At 41.7% G+C, this 21,849-nt stretch overlaps 1 protein-coding gene across 12 annotated transcripts in view; it reads right to left on the bottom strand.

Annotated features, from left to right (window-relative positions):
• The window catches only part of SPATA6L (spermatogenesis associated 6 like), a 63,631-nt gene that overhangs the window by 27,542 nt on the left and 14,240 nt on the right, over positions 1-21,849 (bottom strand). For 8 of the 12 annotated variants that reach the window (XM_049895282.1, XM_049895277.1, XM_049895280.1 and 5 more), the window contains exons 1-4: positions 19,582-21,662; positions 18,975-19,112; positions 15,126-15,174; positions 9,028-9,069 (exon numbers count right to left, since the gene is read on the bottom strand). In XM_049895282.1, coding sequence (XP_049751239.1) covers positions 9,028-9,069; positions 15,126-15,174; positions 18,975-19,112; positions 19,582-19,752 — 400 coding nt within the window. In that variant the 5' untranslated portion in view covers positions 19,753-21,662. Of the gene's footprint in view, positions 1-9,027; positions 9,070-15,125; positions 15,175-18,974; positions 19,113-19,581; positions 21,663-21,849 lie in introns of those variants that run through there. The other 4 variants (XM_049895283.1, XM_049895284.1, XM_049895281.1 and 1 more) reach the window with 2 other exon arrangements.

Below are 21,849 nucleotides of genomic sequence, written 5' to 3'. Positions count from 1 at the left end.
TCCCCCTATGTGTGCCCCTATGATTATTCCCCTTTTTATAACTCAGAAGTGATGAGGTTTAGGACTCACCCTACTCTGGTACAACCTCATTAACAAAACAAACAAAAGACCCTATTTCCAAATGGATCGCATCCACAGGTCAAAGGGCCAGGACTTCAATACATATTTTGTGGGGCACAATCCTAATCCACAACACCTGCTTAAAACTTTCTGGTAGGATTCCCATCATTTCAGAATAAAATCCAAGCATCTTACCCTAGCCTTCAAAACTATATGATCAGGCATTTAACCACCTGTCTTATTTCATTTTTTTACCTCTCTCCCCATTGACCCCTCCGTGCCACCCCTCTACTGTCCTTCTCCCTGTAATGCGTCCTCCCCAGACCCCTGCAGGGATGCCCCTCCTACTAAGTGACAAGCCTTGGTTTAAATGTCATTCCACCAGAAAGGTGACATTTCAACCTCGAGGAGCAGCCTTTCACTACTACCCCTCCCTTTCACATGACCTTGCTTTACTCTCTCAACATAAGTTATCACTAACTAATACTTCTGTTCACGTGTTTGTGATCTGCTTCCATCAATACTCCATAAAAGCAGGGACGGTGTCCTGTTCATTACTATACCTCTGCCTGGGCTGTCCCTGAAAGGTGTGGACCCAGGGCAGTTCGACCAGTGCAGAACCCAGCCAGGACCATCACACCTGGAGAGAGACCACACTGCCAGCATCTTTCATAGGCCTCTTGGGCTATCATCAGAGACAGGAGCCACTAAGGCTGGATGAACCCCCAAAGCTACTGCTGTGAGATAATCTTTAAACTTTAAACCTTGAACTAAAACTGTTCCCTGAAGTCTTCTTTGAATCAAAACATAGCTTATCCTAATTAGTAAAGTACATCTACTTTGAGCACTGTGTTCTTTTAAAGAATTATCTGTGTGAGATCAAATTGAGGACGGCCAACTCAAAGGTTGGATGGGAAGCTTAGGGGCCAGTGAGTTGAAGACAATGGTGGTGGAATAATTTGGAGAAGGAGAGCAAGAATGGTAGCACAACTCCAAGGATGTAATCAACGTCACTGAATTGTACTTGTTGAAATGTGCACCTTTGGCTGCGTACACTTTCACTAAAACTCTAAAAAATTAATAAAATAAAAATAAAAGGCCAATGAACCAGAATCAAACTCATCTACTGTCTTCAGAATCATAGGAACAAAAATGGACTGAAACAGAGTTGGAGAAATAAAGGGCTGAGAAGCATCTCAGTACAGTCTCTCTGGTCTAGGTCATTTTCTGGAGATCTAAAACTGACACCCAGCACGAAAGTGTCAGCACTCCAAGGGGCCGTTGCAGCGACAGCCTAGGTTATAAATAATTAATAAACACACGCTCAGGCTGAGCACATTTCATAGGCCAAGGGAAGTGTCAGCAAGAGCCTGGTGTTCCTAAAGGTTCGGGACCCCAACAGTGACACCATCAGTGGTATTGCTGAACAACTCCCCCCGCGACCACCAAGGAAACAAATAAGACTTCAAGAGAAATAAGAATTTTAATAACAGTACTGATTAGAGAAATATATACAACATTTATAGAGTTTGTCGGAATCGGCAACGTGCTTCTAGGTACAGGATCTTGTGTGATTTCTTCTTTTAAAGATAAGGAAACTGCGGCTCTGAACCTTTAAGACACTTGCCTGATGGCACACAGCTAGTGAGGGTTACAGTAGGAATTCCACCCAGATCACCTGAGACTAGAGGTCTTTCCTTGCTGGTTAATGCCTGGAAAGCATTACCATCAAAGTATAAAAGGGTGTCTGCTAAAATAACATTTTGCAGTCGGACTGAATATACATATGATTTACCCCAAAGTGAAGACATGTATTTGATAGGTTAATACGAAGAAAGCATCAAGTTCACTGTCCAACAGGATTACACTGCCCCCCTGTGTCCAGTCGCTTTTTCCCACTTTTGTAGAGTGAAGAACCAGAGGGGTCTGTTGTGGGTTGAATTTCGTCCCCCCAAAAGACATGTTGAAGTCCTAACCCTCTGGTACCTGTGAATGTGGCCTTATTTGGAAATAGGGTCTTTGGAGATGTTCACAGTTAAATTAACACTAAATCATACTGGAGTAGGGTGGGCCCTAATCCAATATGGCTAGTATCCTTATAAGAACTGGAGGAAAATCATAGAGACAGAGAGAAGGCAGCCATGTGAAGGCAGAGACAGAGATGGGAGCGATGCTTCCACAAGCCAAGGAGTGCCTGGGGTAACCAAAACCTGTGAGAGGCAGAGACTGATCCTCCCCTCGAGCCTTCAGAGAGAGCATGGCCTGCTGACACCTTGACTTTGGACTTTCAGCCTCCAGAGCTGTGAGAGTGATTTAATGTTGTTTTAAGCCACCGACTTTGTGGCCATTTGTTACAGCAGCCTTAGGAAACTAATACGGAGTCTTTATTTCTTCTAAGCAGAATTGTTGGACCTCTCATTCTTTAGGAGGAACGCCATACGCAAATCTGAGGTATCTGCACTGTTAGCTCAATGGTCATAATGTGTCTTTTCACTATAGTAAGTGTGTTTGAAAGTACTGTGTAAAAAATATCAAAACAATAATGACCTACAGAAAAAAATGAAAAGGTAACCATTCAAGTGATGAAGAATTCATCCCTAAGAACCCAAATGTCGTCCATTCCAAACCCAAAAACCAAACCCATTGCCATTGAGTCAATTCCAACTCATAGCGACCCTACAGGACAGAGTAGAACTGCCCCACAGAGTTTCCAAGGAGCGCATGGTGGGTTTGAATTGCTGACATTTGGTTAGCACTGTAGCACTTAACCACTATGCCACCAGGGTTTCTGTGGCCCATTAAAAAAAAAAAATTTTTTTTTCTTTTTTCTGGGACCCTGCCAAAAAACCAAAACCAAACCAATTGCTGTCAAGTCGATTCCAACTCATAGTGACCCTATAGGACAGAGCAGAACTGCCCCATAGGGCTTCCAGGGAGCAGCTGGTGGATACGAACTGCTCACCTTTTGGTTAGCAGCCGTAGCTCTTAACCACTGCACCACCAGAGCACCAGTCAGACCCCATGGTGCAGTCCATATGAGAGTTTTTACTTAATTAGCTAGTAATGAGGACTCACTGCCACCACTGCATGCCTGGTGTCACCAGCTTCATACCAAGAGGACTGGTGCCGTGTAGGCCATGTGCCAAGTGCACCCTCAATAAGTATATGTTGAATAAATTAATGGGTCAGTCTGCAATGCATCTGAAGCTGAGCAAAATTAATTGAGCAATTCAAGTCTGATTCCATGAAAACTACAGTCTGAAATGGAAGGATTACAGACAAAAGAAAACAAGGTTGAACAAAACCCCCATCTGCATCTGATTAACTTTAGAGTTGTACCAGTATTCACATACCCCGCTTCAATATTCTCCAGTCATCACTGTTTTCAAACGACTATTCTTGCAGATTCTCACATATGAATTTCTGGTCATGTGAAAAACATATGGTAGCCCAAGATATACAGTGAAACCTCTGAGAGTCAGAACTCAACGGGACTGCCTTGTTTTTCTGGGTCTCATAAATTTTCCATGTTTGAGAGGGTGCATTCAGACCATTTTTCTATTACTCATTTTAGTGGAAAATATTTGAGTTTTCCTTCACTGACAGGTTTCCGTCTTAGACATGTTCTGACTTTCACAGGTTTTACTATATACCTTATACTTACGCAAATAACATGTGCCTTCTATGTTTGTTTGCCAACCACTTCCAAGGTATTTTCATAAGCACTGCTATGTCAATTTTTTTACATGTTACTATGAAAAAAATTTGTATAGTGTGCTTACCTCGAGTGGGGGGGTAGGGAGCAGTGTGCAGACAATGGGAAAGGCGCGTGTTATCTGCATAAAATAGGGTATGTCCACCATCTATCTGTTTATTGTACTGTGGTGGTTTACAGGTTATTAGGATGGTGGAAGCTGTGCCATCAGTATTTCAAATACCAGCAGAGTCACTCCTGGTGGAAAAGTTTCAGTGGAGCTTCCAGATTAAGGCACACTAGGAATAAAGGCCTGGTGACCAACTTTTGAAAATTAGCCAATGAAAACTCTATGAATCACAGAAGAATACTGTCCAGTATATTGCTACAGGATGAGCCCCCTAGGTTGGAAGACACTCAGAACACACAGTGGCTACAACAACAGACTTGAGCACACCAATGATCTTTGTTCCATCGCACATGGGGTTACCATGAGTTGAAGCCAACTCTTTAGCAACAAACAATATCATATAAATATATATACATACAGACATACATAAGAAGACAGCAAGAGGTCATTAAAAAGACAGGACAGAAAGAGACTATGAAACTTGCTCTTGAACACAGAGTAGCTAAATCAAATGGAAGAAATTATAAAGTAAAAGAGCTGAACAGAAGATTTCAAAGGGCGGCTCGAGAAGACAAAGTGAGGTATGACAATGACACGTGCAAAGACCTGGAAATGGGAAACCAAAAGGGAAGAACACGCTCAGCATTTCTCAAGCTGTAAGAAATGAAGAAAAAATTCAAGCCTCGAGTTGCCACACTGAAGGATTCTACAGGGAAAATACTCAACAAGGCAGGAAGCATCCAAAGAAGAGGGAAGGAATATATAGTCACTGGACCAAAAAGAAGTGGTCGATGTTCAACTATTTCAGGAGGCAGCATATGGTCAGGAGTCAATGGCACTGAAGGAAGAGGCCCAGGCTGTACTGAAGGCATTGGTGAAAAACAAGGCTCCAGGAATTGACGGAATACCCACTGAGATATTTCAACAAATGGATGCAGCACTGGAAGTGCTCACTCGTCTATGCCAAGAAATTTTGAAGACAGCTACCTGGTCAACCAACTGAACGAGATCTATATTTATCCCTATTCCAGAGAAAGGTGATCCAACAGAATCCAGAAATTATCAAATAATAACATTACTATCACACACAAGTAAAATTTTGCCAAAGACCATTCAAAAGCTGCTGCGGCAGTACATCAACAAGGAGCTGCCAGGAATTCAAGCCAGATTCAGAAGAGGATGTGGAGCCAGGGATATCATTACGAATATCAGATGGATTCTGGCTGAAAGCAGAGAATACCAGAAAAACGTGTACCTGTGTTTTATTGAATACATAACAAATTATGGATAACATTGCCAAGAATGAGAATTTCAGAACACTTAATTGTTTTCATGAGGAACCTGCACGTAGATCAAGAGGCAATCATTTTAACAGAACGAGGGGATACTGCATGGTTTAAAGTCAGGGAAGGAGCGAATCAAGGGTTTATCCTTTCACCATATTTATTCAATCTGTATGCTGAACAAATAATTTGAGAAGCTGGACTATATTAATAAGAGCAGGGCATCAGGACTGGAGGAAGACTCATTTAACAACCGGCATTATGCAGATGACACAATCTTGCTTGCTGAAAGTGAAGAGGACTTGAAGCACTTACTGATGAAGATCAAAGACTATAGCCTTCAGTATGGATTGCACCTCAGCATAAAGAAAACAAAAATTCTCACAACTGGACCAATAAGCAACATCATGATAAACAAAGAAAATATTGAAGTTGTCAAGGATTTCATTTTACTTGGATCCACAATCAACAGCCACGGAAGCAGCAGTCAAGAAATCAAAAGACACATTGCTTTGGGTAAATCTGCTGCAAAAGACCTCTTTAAAGTGTTGAAGAGCAAAGATGTCACCTTGAAGACTAAGGTGCGCCTGACCTAAGCCACGGTGTTTTCAACTGCCCCATATGCATGCGAAAGTTGGATGATGAATAAGGAAGACCAAAAAAGAAGCAATACTTTTGAGTTACAGTGCTAGCAAAGAATATTGAATATACCATGGATTGCCAAAAGAACAAACAATTCTGTCTTGAAAGAGGTACAGTCTGAATGCTCCTTTGAAGCAAGGATAGTGAGACTATGTCTCATATACTTTGGACATGTTGTCAGGAGGGATCAGTCCCTAGAGAAGGACATCATACTTGGTAAAGTAGCGGGTCAGCAAAAATGAGGAAGACCCTCAAGGAGATGAATTGACACAGTGGCTGCAACAATGGGCTCAAGCATAACAATGATTGTGAGGATGGCACAGGACTAGGCAGTGTTTTGTTCTGTTGTACACAGGATCGCTACGGGTCAGAACTGACTCGATGGCACCTAACAAGAACAACAACAACGTACATACATATACATTCTCAAGGTACTTAAATATATTTTAAAAAGTCTAAAAAGATACACAAAAGTTGTTACCAGTGATGGTCTGTGGGGGATTGTTGATGAATTCAGCCTATGACTTTTTATTCTGTATACTTTTGTGTTAGGTGAAATTTTTACAGTGAACTCTGTTCTAGAACCTGAGAGGATGAGCTAGGGTTTTAGAATATTTAGATATTGGGTAATTTGAAATAGGGACAAAATGAACATGCTTCCATTTTATAAGCAGACTAAAATATAACTTGCTGGTTAGCAATGATATATGTTTGAACATAAAATTAGGTCAAATGGGGAGAAAAAAAAACTTATGGAAAAACTCAATGTCCTGATTTTAGCTTGTCACTTTCAGGCTGAAAAACATTCAGTGTGATTTTCTGGAAAACAGGTAGGAGGCGTCTCTGGCCTCTCTGTTCTGCCTAAGAAAGTCACAGCATATCCAAGACAGCATATCCTTATATCCACGGAGCTGGGATTCTTGTCTGTTTTCAGGGGCTACCTCTGCCAAAGAACGAAGGGGCAGAAGAAAGAACTACACAATAGATGGATCCTGATAGCATGGCCAAAAAATGTTGAACAGAACTTAAATTCTTAAAAAGTCCAGACTTACTGGACTGGTTGATATAAGAGGCAAGACTACTGTCCGGAGATATCCTTTAAACCTTGAGCCAAAACTATCCCCTAGGGTCGCCTTTTAGTTCAATAACAGATTGGCTCACAAAATAAAGAATATTACCCGTGCGTACTGTGCTCCTTTAAAAAATCATCTATATGAGACCAAATGGTCAACAATTACTCTTAGGCAAAAAATGGGAAGATAAGGGGAAACTAGATTACCGGAAACGGAACAACCAGAATGGAATTAATGAGAATGTTGACCTGGTGTAAAAAAAATGTAACCAATGTCACTAAATAATTTGTGTAGAAACTGTTAAATGGGAACCAATAATTTGCTGCATAAACTTTCCTTGAAAACACAGTGAAATATTATTAAAAAATAAAAAAGAAAGAAAGAACTACAGACTCTGGGTCCACTCTGCTCCACTGGGGCCCTTGACCTGCTTCACGGCTAACCGCAGCAGGAAGGGGCTATGAACCTCATAAACAGCCTCCACATTTTTTGCAACAGCCAAACAAAAGGTGGGAACAACCTAAATGTCCATCGACAGACAACACGATAACAAAGAGAAGAGAAGAGAAGAAAGGAAATGTTTTTGAGTTTCAGATTTATTCATTCTATCATTTTTCTCTTGCATGAAAATGACTCTGTCCTTTTTCTCCTCACGTGAAAACAACTCTAAAGAACACCCTACAATCAGCCACATTGGATATTATTTATGAGAACTGGTGCCACCAGGTGGCAAGTTCCTGCCCTGTCTCACCAACTCAGATCTTGTGCCACTCAAGACATCTGCCAAGTAAAAAACCACAGAAGAGTTCCACACTGAAGTCCCATGTTCTATCGCAGGAATCGCAAACTTCTGTAGGCGTTAAATATTTCAGGCTTTGAAGAGCGTATGATCACAACTACAAAAGGGAAGCATCCGCAGACGATACTTAAATGAACGAATCTGGTTGTGTTCCAATAAAACTTTATTATGGACAATGAAATATGAATTTCATATAATTTTCACATCACTAAATATTCTTTTTTTATTTTTCCCGACCAATAAAACCAGAAAACCAAAAAAAGTTTGGCACTTCCTCAAAAATTTAAAGATGGAGTTACCATATAGCTCAGCAATTCCACTCCTAATGCAGACCCAAGAGAACTAAAAGCATCTAGTCACACGGCTTGTACACAACTGTTGAGACGAGCATTATCCACACTAATCAAAGAATAGGATATGTATCCCAAATACCCCTGAGCCGATAAACGGGTAAACAAAACACGTCTATCCACACAAGGGCGTGTCATCCAGCCATAAAAGGGAATGATGTACTGATGCACGCTACAACACAGAGGAAACTTGAAAACATTCTGCTAAGTGAAAGAAGTGAGACACGAAAGGCCACACATTGTATAACCCGTTTCTACGAAAAGTTCACAACAGGCAAATTCATAGAGACAGAAAGGAGATAAGTGCTTTCCAGGGGCTGGTGGGAGGGAGAGGATGGGGGTGGCAGCTAATGGGTATGGGGTTTTCTTGTCAGAATGATGAATATGTTTGGGAACTAGATAGTGGTGATGGCTGTACAACCTTGTGCAGACACTAAAAATCAACGAATTGCACACTTTAAAAATGGTCGATTTTATAGTATGTGAGTTATATCTCAATTAAAAAAAACAGGAAAAGTTTTTCTTAGCTTGTGAGCCATACAGAAACCAACTACAGGCTGGATTTGGTCTAGGGGTTGTCGTTTGCCAACCTTGTTCTAGAACCTGACAGAGGATGGGTTAGGGTTTTACACACACACATATACACGTGCACATACACACACACTCACATACACGCACACAGACCACAAATTAGGATATAGCCAAAAATCTAAAACTTGAAAGAAGCTGAGCCATGACCGAAAATTATATTTGATAAGAATTAGATAAAGTTATTTAAAAAAAAAGTGACAAGGGCCTATTTATGTATACTGCCACCAAGCACATAAAGTCAGTCTTGTGAAAGTAGACACAATTCAATAGACTTGCAAAATAATTATAGTAAAGATATGTGTTATATAACATACAACTTTTAAATACTAGTTTCCATTTTTTTATGCCTAAGTCCTTTTTAAATCAAAGTAAGCTAACTAAGAAATGCATTTACACGTAAATTACCTGGAGGTACTAGCTGTATTAACTCAAATCTGGTTAAGAAGCCTGAAAAGAAAAAAAAAAATGAGATTTTAATGCTTTAGAAAATTGCCCCAATTTATCATTAATTGCTAAATTTAAAACTTCTATCCATTACATTATTTATTAATAATAACAATAATAATTATCATTATTAATAAGTGCCATGTCAACGATGGCTCATACATTTCTAGACGGCAACTTGTTTGGAGTCCCTGAGTGGCACAAATGGTTAAAAGCTCACCTACTCTCCAGGAAGTTGGTGGTTAGAGCTCCTCCAGAGGTTTCTTGGAAAAAAAGCCTGGCAATCTGCTCCTGAAACATTATAGCCTTGCAAACCATATGCAGCGCAGTTCTGCTCTGCACACGTGGGGTCACCATGAGTCAGAATCAACTCAATGGCAACTGAGTTGGCTTCTCTGGTTTGGCATTTATATAGTCCCTTTAGGTGCTAACCTCTGTGCTAAGCATTTTGTGTGGCTCATCTCATTTAATCCTCGGCATAACCCCGGGTGCCACCCATCTGCCAGTTGGTCCTACTGTGGTGGCTTGTGTGTTCCTATGACGGTGGAAGCTATGCCACTACTGTTTCAGATACCAGCAGAGTCATCCATGGTGGACAGGTTTCAACTGAGCTTCCAGGCTAAAACAGACCAGGAAGAAATCCTTATGAACAGCAGCAGAGCACTGGCCAATATAGTCCCCCTCAGGTTGGAAGGCACTCCAAACATGGCTGGGGAAGAGCTGCCTCCTCAAAGTAGAGTTGACCTTAATGACGTGGATGGAGTCAAGCTTTCGGGACCTTCATTTGCTGATGTGGCATGACTGAAAATGAGAAGAAGCAGCTGCAAACATCCATTAATAATGGGAATGTGGAATGTACAAAGTATGACTCTAGGAAAATCGTAAGTCGGCAAAAACGAAATGGAATGCATAAACATTGATACCCTAGGCATTAGTGAGCTGAAATGGACTGATATTGGCCATTTTGAATCAGACCATTATATGGTCTACTATGCCGGGAACGACAACTTGAAGAGGAATGACATCACACTCGTCGTCAAAAAGAACATTTCGAGATCTATCCTGAAGTACGATGCTGCCAGTGATAGGACACTATTCATACATCTACAAGGAAGACTAGTTAATACAACTATTAGTCAAATTTAAGCAACCACCACCAAACCCAAAGATGAAAATACTGAAGTTTTTACCAACTTCTACAGTCTGAAACTGATCGAACACGCAATAAAGATGCATTGATAATTACTGGTGATTCAAATACAAATGTTGGAAACAAAGAAGAAGGATCAGTATTTGGAAAATATGGGCTTGGTGATAGAAATGATGCTGAAGATCACATGATAGAATTTTGCAAAACCAACGACTTCTTCACTGCAAATTCCTTTTTTCAACAACATAAACGGCAACTATATTTGTGGACCTCTCCAGACAGAATACACAGGAAATAAATTGACTACATCTATGGAAAGAGACGATGGAAAAGCTCAATGTCATCATTCAGAACAAGGTCAGGGGCCAACTGTGGAACGACGATCACACACCTATATGCCAGTTCAAGTTGAAGCTGAAGAAAATTAAAACAAGTCCACAAGAGCCAAAGTACGACCTTGAGCACATCCCACCTGAATTTACAGACCATCTCAGGAATAGATTTGACATACTGAACACTAATGACCAAAGACCAGACAAGTTGTGCAATGATACCAAGAACATCGTACATGAAGAAAGCAAGAGATTAAAAAGACAAGAAGGAAAGAAAAGACCTAAATGGATATCAGAAGAGACTGCAAAACTTACTCTTCAATGTGGAGGAGCTAACACAAATGGTAGAAATGATAAAGTAAAAGAGCTGAGCACAAGATTTCAAAGGGCAGCTTGAGAAAACAAAGTAAAATATTATAATGACATGTATAAAGACCTGGAGATAGAAAACCGAAAGGGAAGAACACTCTTGGCGTTTCTCAAGCTGAAAGAACTGAAGAAAAAACTCAAGCCTCGAGTTGCAGTACTGATGGATTCTATGGAGAAAATACTGAATGACACAGGAAGCATCAAAAGAAGATGGAAGGAATGCACAGAGAAACTGTACCAAAAAGAATTGGTCAATGTTCAACTATTTCAGGAGACAGCATATGATTAAGAACCAACAGTACTAAAGGAAGAAGTCCAAGCTGCATTGAAGACACTGGTGAAAAATAAGGCTCCAGGAATTGACAGAATACCAATTGAGATATTTCAACAAATGGATGCAGCACTGGAAGTGCTCACTCGTCTACACCAAGAAATTCGGAAGACAGCTACCTGGAAAACCACCAGGAATTGATCCATATTTATGCCTATTCCAAAGAAAAGTGATCCATCTGAATGCAGAAATTTTTTAACAGTATCATTAATATCACACACAATTAAAATTTTGCTGAAAATCATTCAAAAGCAGGTGCAGCAGTACATAGACAGGGAACTGCCAGAAATTCAAGCCAGATTCAGAAGAGGATGTGAAATGAGGGCTATCATTACTGATGTCAGATGGATCTTGGCTGAAAGCAAAGAATACCAGAAAGATGTTTACCGGTGTTTTATCGACTATGCAAAGGCATTTGACTACGTGACCCATAACAAATTATGGATAACGTTGCGAAGAATGGGAATTCCAGAACACTTGATTGTGCTCATGAGGAATCTGTACATGGACCAAGAGACAGTTGTTTGAATAGAACAAGGGGATACTTCATGGTTTAAATCAGGAAAGGTGTGCTTCAGGGTTATATCTTTCATCATACTTATTCAATCTGTATGCTGAACAAGTATTCTGAGATGCCAGACTATATGAAGAAGAATGAGGAATCAGGATTGGAGAAGGCTCATTAACAGCCTGTGGTAAGTAGATGATTTATCCTTGTTTACTGAAAGTGAAGAGGACTTGAAGCACTTACTGATGAAGATCAAAGACTACAGCCTGAGTATGGATTACGCCTCAACATAAAGAGAACAAAAATCCTCACAACTAGTCCAATAAGCAGCATCATCAGAAATGGAGAAAAGTTTGAGGTTGTCAAGGATTTCACTTTACTTGGACCCATGATCAACGCCTGTGGAAGCAGCAGTCAAGAAATCAAATGACACATTGCATTGGGCAAATCTGATGCAAAAGACTCTTTAAAGTGTTAAAAAGCAAAAATGTCACCTTGAGGCCTAAGGTGCGCCTGACCCAAGCCAAGATGTTTTCGATCGTCTCGTATGCATGTGAAAGTTGGAAAATAAATAAGGAAGACCAAAGAAGAATTGATGTCTTTGAATGATGCTGTTGGCGAAGAATATTGAATATACCATGGACTGCCAGAAGAGTGAACAGGTCTGTCTTGGAAGAAGTACAACCAAAATGCTCTTTAGAAGCAAGGATGGCAAGACTTCATCTCACATACTTCGGACATGTTATTACAAGGGACCATTCCCTGGAGAAGGGTGTCGTGCTTGGTAAAGTAGAGGGTCAGCAAAAAAGGGAAGACCCTCAACAAGATGAAGTGACACAGTGGCTGCAACGATGGGCTCAAGCATAACAAGAATTGTGAGGATGGCGCAGGACTGGGCAGTGTTTTGTTCTGTTGTACATTGTGTTGCTGTGAGTCGGAACCAACTCAACTGCACCTAAAAACAACAGCATAACCCTGGGTGGCAATTATAAATGAGAAGAGTTGAACCCTAAGGTAAGCTATGAAGTTCAGTTAATAATAATGTTTATCAATGTAAGTTCAATCGTATTCGATGTACCACACAAATGGAAAAGGCTAACAATAGGAGAAACTGTGCAGGTAGGAGAAGGGTATATGGGAACTCTCTGTACTTTCTGCCCAATTTTTTTGAAAACCTAAAACTGCTTTAAAACATGAAGTCTGTTTTTTTTTTTTTTAATTTTTAATTGATTGTTGTGATGGTATTATTCATTATTAGTATGTGATAAAAAGGAGTGAGCTAGTTTTGGGGGACATGTAGATCAATTGGCACAACAAAGTTTATCAAGAAAATGTTCTGCATCCCACTTTGGTGAGTGGTGTCTGGGATCTTAAAAGCTTGCGAGCAGCCATTTAAGATGCACCAATTGGTCCCAACCCACTTGGAGCAAAGGAGAAAGAAGAACACCAAAGACACAAGGAAAACACTAGCCCAAGAGGGCTGCATAAACCAGAGACTCCATCAGCCTGAGACCAGAAGAACTAGATGGTACCTGGCTACCACCAATGACCGCCCCGAGGGGGAACACAACAGGGAGTCCCAGATGGAGAGGGAGAAAAGTATGGAGCAGAACTCAAATTCATGTAAAAAGACCAGACTTAATGGTTTGACAGAGGCTGGAGGAACCCCAAAACTATGGCCCCCAAATGTTCTGTTAACCCAGAACTCAAACCATTCCCAAAGCCCACTCTTCAGACAAAGATTAGACAGGACTATAAAACATAGAATAATACTTGTAAAGGGTGTTCTTCTTATTTCAACCAGATACACAAGGCCAAATGGGCAGCTCCTGTCTGGAGGCACGATGAGAAGGTAGAGAGGTAGGAACTGATTGAATGGACACAAGAAACTCAGGGCGGAAAGGGGGAGTGTGCTGTCACATTGCAGGGATTTATAACTAATGCCATATAACAATATGTGTATAAATTTTTGTATGATAAATTAACTTGAGCTGTAAACTTTCATCTAAGACACAATTAAAAAAAAAAACAATTTGCACTGTAAACTTTCACCTAAAACACAAGAAAACTTAAAAAAAAAAAAAAAAGATGTTATTAGTTAAGTTATGCTGGAACAGGGTGGGTCCTAGTCACAATCCTTTCTGAGTGGCGTCTTATAAAATAGAAGCACAGACATGCAAACATAGTCACACACAAGGGGAAGACACCATGTGAGAGGATCTGTCTATATGGCAAGGAACGCAAAGAAATGCCCCTGGCTACCAGAGGCTGAGACAAGGAAGGATCTCCCCCTAGAACTTAAAAGAGAGCCAATTCCAGATCAAAGAGGAGGGCCCACCACCACCAAAGTAGGAGAGACCTGCAGGAGACAGTGCAGGGGGCTTCCTGGCCCATGGAGTGAGAAAGCTGAGTGCCTTTGGGCAGAGACTGAGGGTCAGGGGAAAGTCTATGCCTGACACATGAATTTGGGATTTGCTAGCCTCCACAACCACGTGAGCCATTTCCTTTATATGGTTTGTCAGTTCTGTGAGACATTGCAGGGACTTAGGGAACCCAGAGACCGAAGAGAAAGTACTGAGGCGAGAGGGTACAGTTGATGTTAGAGATGATGGAGTAGGACAGCAGCTTGGAAAAGTTAGACATTTGGGACACCTTTAATCTTCGCCTCATGGGAACCAGCTTTGTGCTGATCCTTACAAAAGAAATTATTCATTTACTTCCCCAGTATTGTCTACTGTCTCACCCTTCACCTAAGTCACCACTTATCTATTGTCTAGTTAGCAGATCACCCAAATTTTAAAACTTCAGGTGTCTTCTGGTTTTACTTCATTAGCCACAAATGAACCAGTTTGAACTGGTTCAAAGCCCTGCTGCTAAGTGAAAAACACCAGTCTGCAAAGGCAATATCCCGTATGATCCCAACTCTAGGACATTCTGGAAAAGGCAAAACTATAGAGACAGTGAAAAGATCAGTGATTGCCAGGGAACAATCATACAATCTAGCAAATCCCACCTATACCTACAAAGAGAGTTTGTAATAGAACAAAAATCATGATTCAAATTCTATGTAGACTTTCTTGAACATAAATAATGGGTCAAACATCATAGTTTAGAAAGTAGCAGGATTTTATATATATAACTTACACACAATAGACTACCTGCCTGACTGTGGTTTATTTCTTTAGAGAGTGCCTAAACCCAAATCTGTTGTCCTCAAGTCAATTCAGACTCATAGCAACCCTACAGGACAAAGTAGAACTGCCCCATAGGGTTTCCAAGGAGCACCTGGGGGGTTCAAACTGCTGACCTTTGGTGGGCAGCCAAGCTCTTAACCACTGCACCACCAGGGCTCTGACAGAGCGTGCCTACCTTCTAAAATGTCTGCTACAGCTCCAGGATCTATTGCGTTTTCGAATACCTGCAGAGGAAAATGGGGAAATCAGCTTTAATAGTTATTTATAGAAGCTATTTGTTATATTCTTCCAAATAATTAGTATGTATAAAAGCCAGCCATATAATGTTTTAGGATTCAACAAGAGCACCTATAACAGGTACGAAGTGAGAAGTTTAACAAGTGACCCTAGAATAAATGAACGAGAAGTAACAAAATACCAAATACAAGAAGACACAGGCGGCTCCGTCTATCACATGATTAAAAACATCATCAACTGACCTCACCCTACTGTTTGTTGGTGAAAGCACATCTGGCATCAACCTCAGAGTCTTGAGTGTCCAGAGTAGTATTCCGCCTCGAGCAGATACTCACGACACGTAGTTCATTGACTAAATGACTTCTCTTCCCGAGCAACTGGCTGTGCTATGAAGCACTTAACTAAAAAGCCTATGTGTAGCACAAAAGAAAAGCTAACTACTAGCAGCTACACTCCCACAAGATCCCCCCAAAAAAGAGAGATACAGAGATAGAAGCAGAAGAAGAGGTAGAGAAGGAGAGAGGCACCCTCATCAGTTCTGAGTCTGAAGCATAAGAAAAGCATTGGGATACTGGTCCATCCATTGCCAAATCTACATATTTTGTTAAGATAAAAGGATCCGGGATATGCCTAAAATAAAAGGCATACCATGCCCCTCCCCTGGAACTCTAGAATCCTTTAGGAAACAAAAACTCTTCAGCAGAGTTTGATTTCAGGCTTTAAATGGTGTTTAGATTTAAGCATGGTTTATATGAGGTTGCTATGAGTAGGAAACAACTCAGCGGCAAGGGGTTTTGTTATTGTGTTGGGTTTTATGAGTCAGAAGGAGCCCTGATGCGCAATGGTTAAGAATTCAGCTGAAAATCAAAAAGGTTGGCAGTTCAAATCCACCAACCGCTCCTTGGAAACCCTATGGCGTGGTTCTACTCTATCCTATATGGTCACTCACTATGAGTCAGGGTCCAATCAATGGCAGCAGGTTTGGTTTTTTGGTGCATTGTCTTGATGGCACCCAGCAATGAATTCGACTCTTGGGTCCAAAGCCAAGTCTGCTTTAAGGACAAGAATTGAGGCCACCCCCGTGTCTTAGTCACCTAGTGCTGCTGTAACAGAAATACCACAGTGGATGGCTTTGCCAAAGAGAAATCTATTCTCTCACAGTTGATTAGGCTAGCAGTCTGAATTCAGGGCGTCGGCTCCAGGAGAAGGCCTTCTCTCTCTGTCAGCTCTGGAGGAAGGTCCTTATCACCAATCTTCCCCTGGTCTAGAAGCTTCTCAAGGACACGCTCTGCTCCAGGTGCTGCTTTCTTGGTGGTGTGAGGCCCCCAATGCTCTGCCCATTTCCCTTTCCTTGTGTCTCTTGTAAGATAAAAGGTGGTACAGGCCACACACACCAGGGAAACTCCCTTTACATTGGATCAGGGATGTGACCTGAGCAAGGGTGTTAAATCCCACCCTAATCCTCTTTAACATAATCTAATCTTGCCCCATTAACCACAGGCAGAGATTAGGATTTACAACACGTAGGAAAATTACATCAATCACAAAATGGAGGATAACCACACAATAGTGGGAACCACCGCCTAACCAACAGACACTTATTTTGGGGGGACACAACTCAATCATGACACCCAGTAATCCACTTTTGTCTTACTGACTTGGGTTTATCATGAACATGTGGATGGCCTTTCTTGGGGGAGGGGGAGCCCTAGATCATGACAGTAATTGCATCCCTTTACTCCTCCGGTGTCTAAAGATTTCTCTCAAGTGTGATCTTGAAGAGTAAATGATCAGTGTGAACTGCTCAAACACAATGGCTCTTATGTTATCATGAGTAATTGGTTATTTATCCAAACACTTTAGAACACTGGATTCTGAATTACACAGAAGATTTGCAGAGGAGAAAATATTTTTGCTACTTGCTCAAGTATTTCCAGCTAAAGAATGAAACAGACACAAGAAAGCAGGAGCCACACGGAAGCTAGAGTATGAACCTTAAACAGCTCATACAGCAAAAACAACGCTTCATAGCGTTTTCAAGGCTGTGACCTTTTGGAAGCAGATATCCAGGTCTTTCGCCTCTAGGTAGACTTGAACCACCAACCTTTCAGTTAGCAGACAATTGCTATACCCTCTGCACCTCCAAGGGACTTCTGCTCATAAAGCAGAGAGCACTTTTTCAAATATTTAAAATAAAACAACACCTGCATTTACTTTATTGCATTTTTAAAAATAAAAAATGGTTCCCTAATATGTTTGGCTAGTAATCTCAAATGTACAGTTTTGCCATAGAGCAGATACGGACCCTGGAGTGTGAAGCTGAAGCTTACTCTCCTCTTCCACAGGTGATGGAGGTAGATGAGATGACCCCAAGGTCATTTATCGATGTATCACTTCATGCTTCCATGACTCTGTATCCTTGGACTTTTAGTCTAAAATCTTAAGTCTTCTAAAACCAAAAAAACCAAACCCGTTACCATTGAGTTGATTCCGACTCATAGTAGAACCGCCCCATAGCGTTTCCAAGGAGTGCCTGGTGGATTCGAACTGCCGACCTTTTGGTTGGTTAGCAGCCGAAATCTGAACCATTATGCCACCAGGGTTTCCCAAAAGTCTCCTACAGAAGCTAATCCAAAATTGAAAAAATAAGGACATTCTTGGTGGGAGGGAGGGAGGCTGCATTTCCACCACCCTCTTTCACCACCACCAACATCTAAATGGGAGAAGTAGGTTCCCTTGTATGATCCAAGCTAACAGCCATTTATTCCTCTCCTCTCTTACCCAACCAGTTTGGTACGTTCTCCATTTAAATCAAGAGGCTGTGTGACTTGTGAAAATATTACATACAGCTTTAGCCCTTCAGAAAATCAATCCCCATCCCTTTTCCCATTCTCAGGTCAAAACAAACCATTCACTTCTGGGTACCGCCTTCCAGACCTTTAAGGCTCTATGCGGGAGCCTTCCATACGCACCCTCCTCCCCCAAAAGCACCACGTCAGGGATATTGTTTGGGGTGAAATCATTAGACTTATCAAGGTTAAAACCGACTCCATCTCCCAAAAGCACCACGTCAGGGATATTGTTCGGGGTGAAATCATTAGACTTATCAAGGTTAAAACCGACTCCATCTCCAAACTCCAAAACAAAAATCCGAGGGGTTGTCAGTGATTGCACGGCAATGAACGGATATCCTCTCAAATACCTAAGTGCGAAGAGGACTGATAATGTCTTGGCTGTTTACATCATGACCATATTCACTGGAATGGAATCTAGCCTTTATTCTGTAGCTAAAAACCCAGATAGGCCTTAAGGAAAGTCAGTACATCTCAAGGCCTTCCTGTTGTTACAGGATTTCAGTTTTAAGATGTGTATTTTTTTAATAACTAATTTGGTAATGGTTTTTCTTTCTTTTCTTTTTTTTTTTTTCCCTGTGTTTAAAAAGGTTTGTGTCTAAGGTCTGCTAGCTAACTGATAAACTCATTAATGGAATTCAGGGGCCTCTAACACCTCCAGGAATGCTCAGAAATGCTCTCTGCTCCAGTTAGAAAATGCCATGGGAGTTCCAAGAATAGAAAACATCAACCAGGGTATTTAGCACTAGGTTGACAGAACTTGGCTCAGACCTCAGATACAAAAGTGAGTCCACCACGCAGGCTCTGGTTTTGCAAGTGCTAAAAGTGCCTTGGAGAAAATTTATTTAAAGGAAATTTACAAAATAACACCTTTATTGTAGAGCTGTGTTCTATTACACTGTCTTCGGACATCACCGATAAGAAAGCAGGATCACCTTTTCAAACCTCAGGTTCTGATGGATTATAATAGGGAACACAGCGGGGAAGCAGTCCGTCTCCAGGTACTGATTCAGGAAGTAGACGCCAAGGTACACAGCTTGCTTGCTGGGCAGGAACACCCCTGGGCAAGAAACCTTCAAAAAGAAAAAAAAGCTAAATGCATACTGCTAAATGAAAGAACCAATCTGAAAAAGGCTGCATACTATTTGATTTCAACTATATGACAGTCTGGAAAAAGCAAGACTATAGGAATAGTAGAAAGGTCAGCGGCTGCCTAGGGCTAAGGAGATAGGGGAAGGGGGATGAATAGGTGGAGCCCAGGGCATTTTTAGGGCAGTGAAACTACTATGTATGATCCTATAATGAATACATAACGTTAGGCACTTGATAAAATCCTTAAGACTGTACAACACAAAGAGCGAACCCTAATGTAAATCACTGTTGTTTGGTGGTGCTGTCAAGTCGGTTGCGACTCCCAATGACCCCTAGTGAAGCAGGCAGTCACGAAAGGGTTATTACGGGTTATTAACCATCCCATAATAGTTGTTTTTCAGAAAAGTCTACTCTTGCTACATTTTTCTTACAACTTTTACAGCTCCTCACCGTGATTGGTCCAATCCCCAGGTTTCTTGTCTTCTCCTGGCAGGAGGCCCAGGCCCAGATGTACTGACGCCAAATATACCCACTATATGGGGTCACTAAGAGTCCGAATCCGCTGGATGGCACTGGGTTTGGCGTGACCTTCCTGGGGTGGCAGTAGCAAGCCGTCACCATTTTTTTTAGGGCTGTGCGCAGTATTTTTAGAGCTTTGTGCAAAAACCTATTCACTAAAATTATGTGGACTGTGTGCACATGACAAGACTGAAGATCCTCGCCTCACTGTTCATGCATAGGTATGTCACTCCCTATAAAAAGAGCACATCTGCCCTGGTGCAGGAAGCCGGCGGCCTTAGGTCACAAGACCCTGCTTGTCTCCCAGTTTGCGAACTATGAATAAATCTTTCTGTTCCTCCAACCCTGCATCTGGCTGACTTCCGTTTGCTAGTCTGCTTGACAAGAACCTATTAGCCGACGGCTTCGTAAGTACAACAGAACGGAACTCTGCCTGGCCTGCACCATTCTTATAATCATTGTTATGCTTGAGCCCATTACTGCAGCCACGGTGCCAGCCTATCTCGTTGAGGGTCTTCCTCTTTTTCACTGACCCTTTACCCCACCAAGCATGAAGTCCCTTCTCCAGGGACTGGTCTGTCCTGATAAGATGTCCAAAGTAAAAGAGACGAAGTCTCACTATTCTTGCTTCTAAGGAGCGTTCTGGCTGTACATCTAAGACAGATTTGTTCGTTCTTCTGGCAGTCCATGGTGTATTCAGTATTCTTCACCAACATCATAATTCAAAGCCATCAGTCCTTCTTGGGTCTTCTTTATTCACTGTCCACCTTTTACGTGCGTATGAGGTGACTGAAAACTCCATGGCTTGGGTCAGGCGCACTTTAGTCCCTAAACTATGGCTCTTAGCTAACAATAATGTCACGGTATTGGTTCACCCACTGTAACAAACGGACCACACTAAGGGAGGGATAGGAGAAACTGTGCAGAGAGGAACGCTTTGTACTTTCTGTACAATTTTTCTTTAAAACTGCTCTAAAAAATAAAGTTCATCAAAAAAGGTCATAATCAGTTACAAAAGGACAAGTATTGTATAATCTCACTTATATGAAATAAGCACACACACCCCGTTGGTGCCGAGTTGATTCTGACTCATAGCGACCCTATAAGACAGAGTAGAACTGCCCTATAGGGTTTCTAAGGAGCAGCTGGTGGATTTGAACTGCCGACCTTTAGGTTAGCAGCTGTAGCGCTTAACCACGATGCCACCAGGGTTTCCATGAAATAAGCCAATATATAAAAACTAAAGATTATCCATGGTTACCAGGGGTAGGAGGGAAGAGGGTGATGGGGAGTTTTTGTTTGGGGGAGGCATAGAGTTTTTGTTAATTAAAAAAAACAAACCCCTTGCCATTCAGTAGATTTTAACTCAGGGACCCTGTAGGACAGAGCAGAGCTGCCCCATAGGATTTCCAAAGCTGTAAATCTTGTTGGAAGCCGACTGCAACATCTTTCTCCATAGAGGGGGTGGTGGGTTCAAACCACTGACCTTTTTGTTATCAGCCCTGAGCTTAAGTACTACAAACACTGTGCCTCCAGGGCTCCTTGTTTACGTCAACGGTAGTGGAATATTTTGGAAGAGGATGGTGAGAACAGTGTCACAACATGAAAAGCGTAAAACCGTCACTGGATCGTAAATGTGGACGTGGTTGTGCTGTCTAATGTCCCAGTGTGTATGTTTTCACTGCAATAAAATGCGCCCCACCCAAAAAACAAGTCATACCAGAAAAAAGAAAACAAACAACAAAAGAGAACAGCTTGTCTTTTAAAAACTCAAGGCTGTCAACAACTACTCAAAAGCAAGGATCTGAAGATAAGGGGGCAGGGAAACTAGAGTACTGGAAATAGAACAGCACGTTTAAAGAAAACAATGCTGAGGCATTGTGGTCAATGTCACTAATGTCACTGAACGATGCGTGCGGAAATTGTCAAACGGGAACCTGACATGCTGTGTAAACTTTCACCAAAAACTCAATAATTTTTTCTTTTTTTTTTCTTAGCATCCCACTGCCAAATTTCCCAGCCACCTCCCCCTCACCCATACCTCCCACCGCAGCACCCTCCCCTCCAGCCTGGCCTCCCGGACTTGGCCCACCCAGCTCCCCCCCACGTCTCCACCAGGTATCGGGGTGGCGCGCGCTCCTCTCCCCGCCCTCCAGGATGGCAGTGCGGAAGCGGAAGAGGCTGCCGGGCCGGGAAGCT

Source organism: Elephas maximus, chromosome 9, assembly GCF_024166365.1.
Source record: "Elephas maximus indicus isolate mEleMax1 chromosome 9, mEleMax1 primary haplotype, whole genome shotgun sequence".
NCBI classification, from domain to species: Eukaryota; Metazoa; Chordata; class Mammalia; order Proboscidea; family Elephantidae; genus Elephas; species Elephas maximus.
Note: the sequence above shows the minus strand (reverse complement) of the source record. Positions and strands in the feature narration are given on the sequence as shown.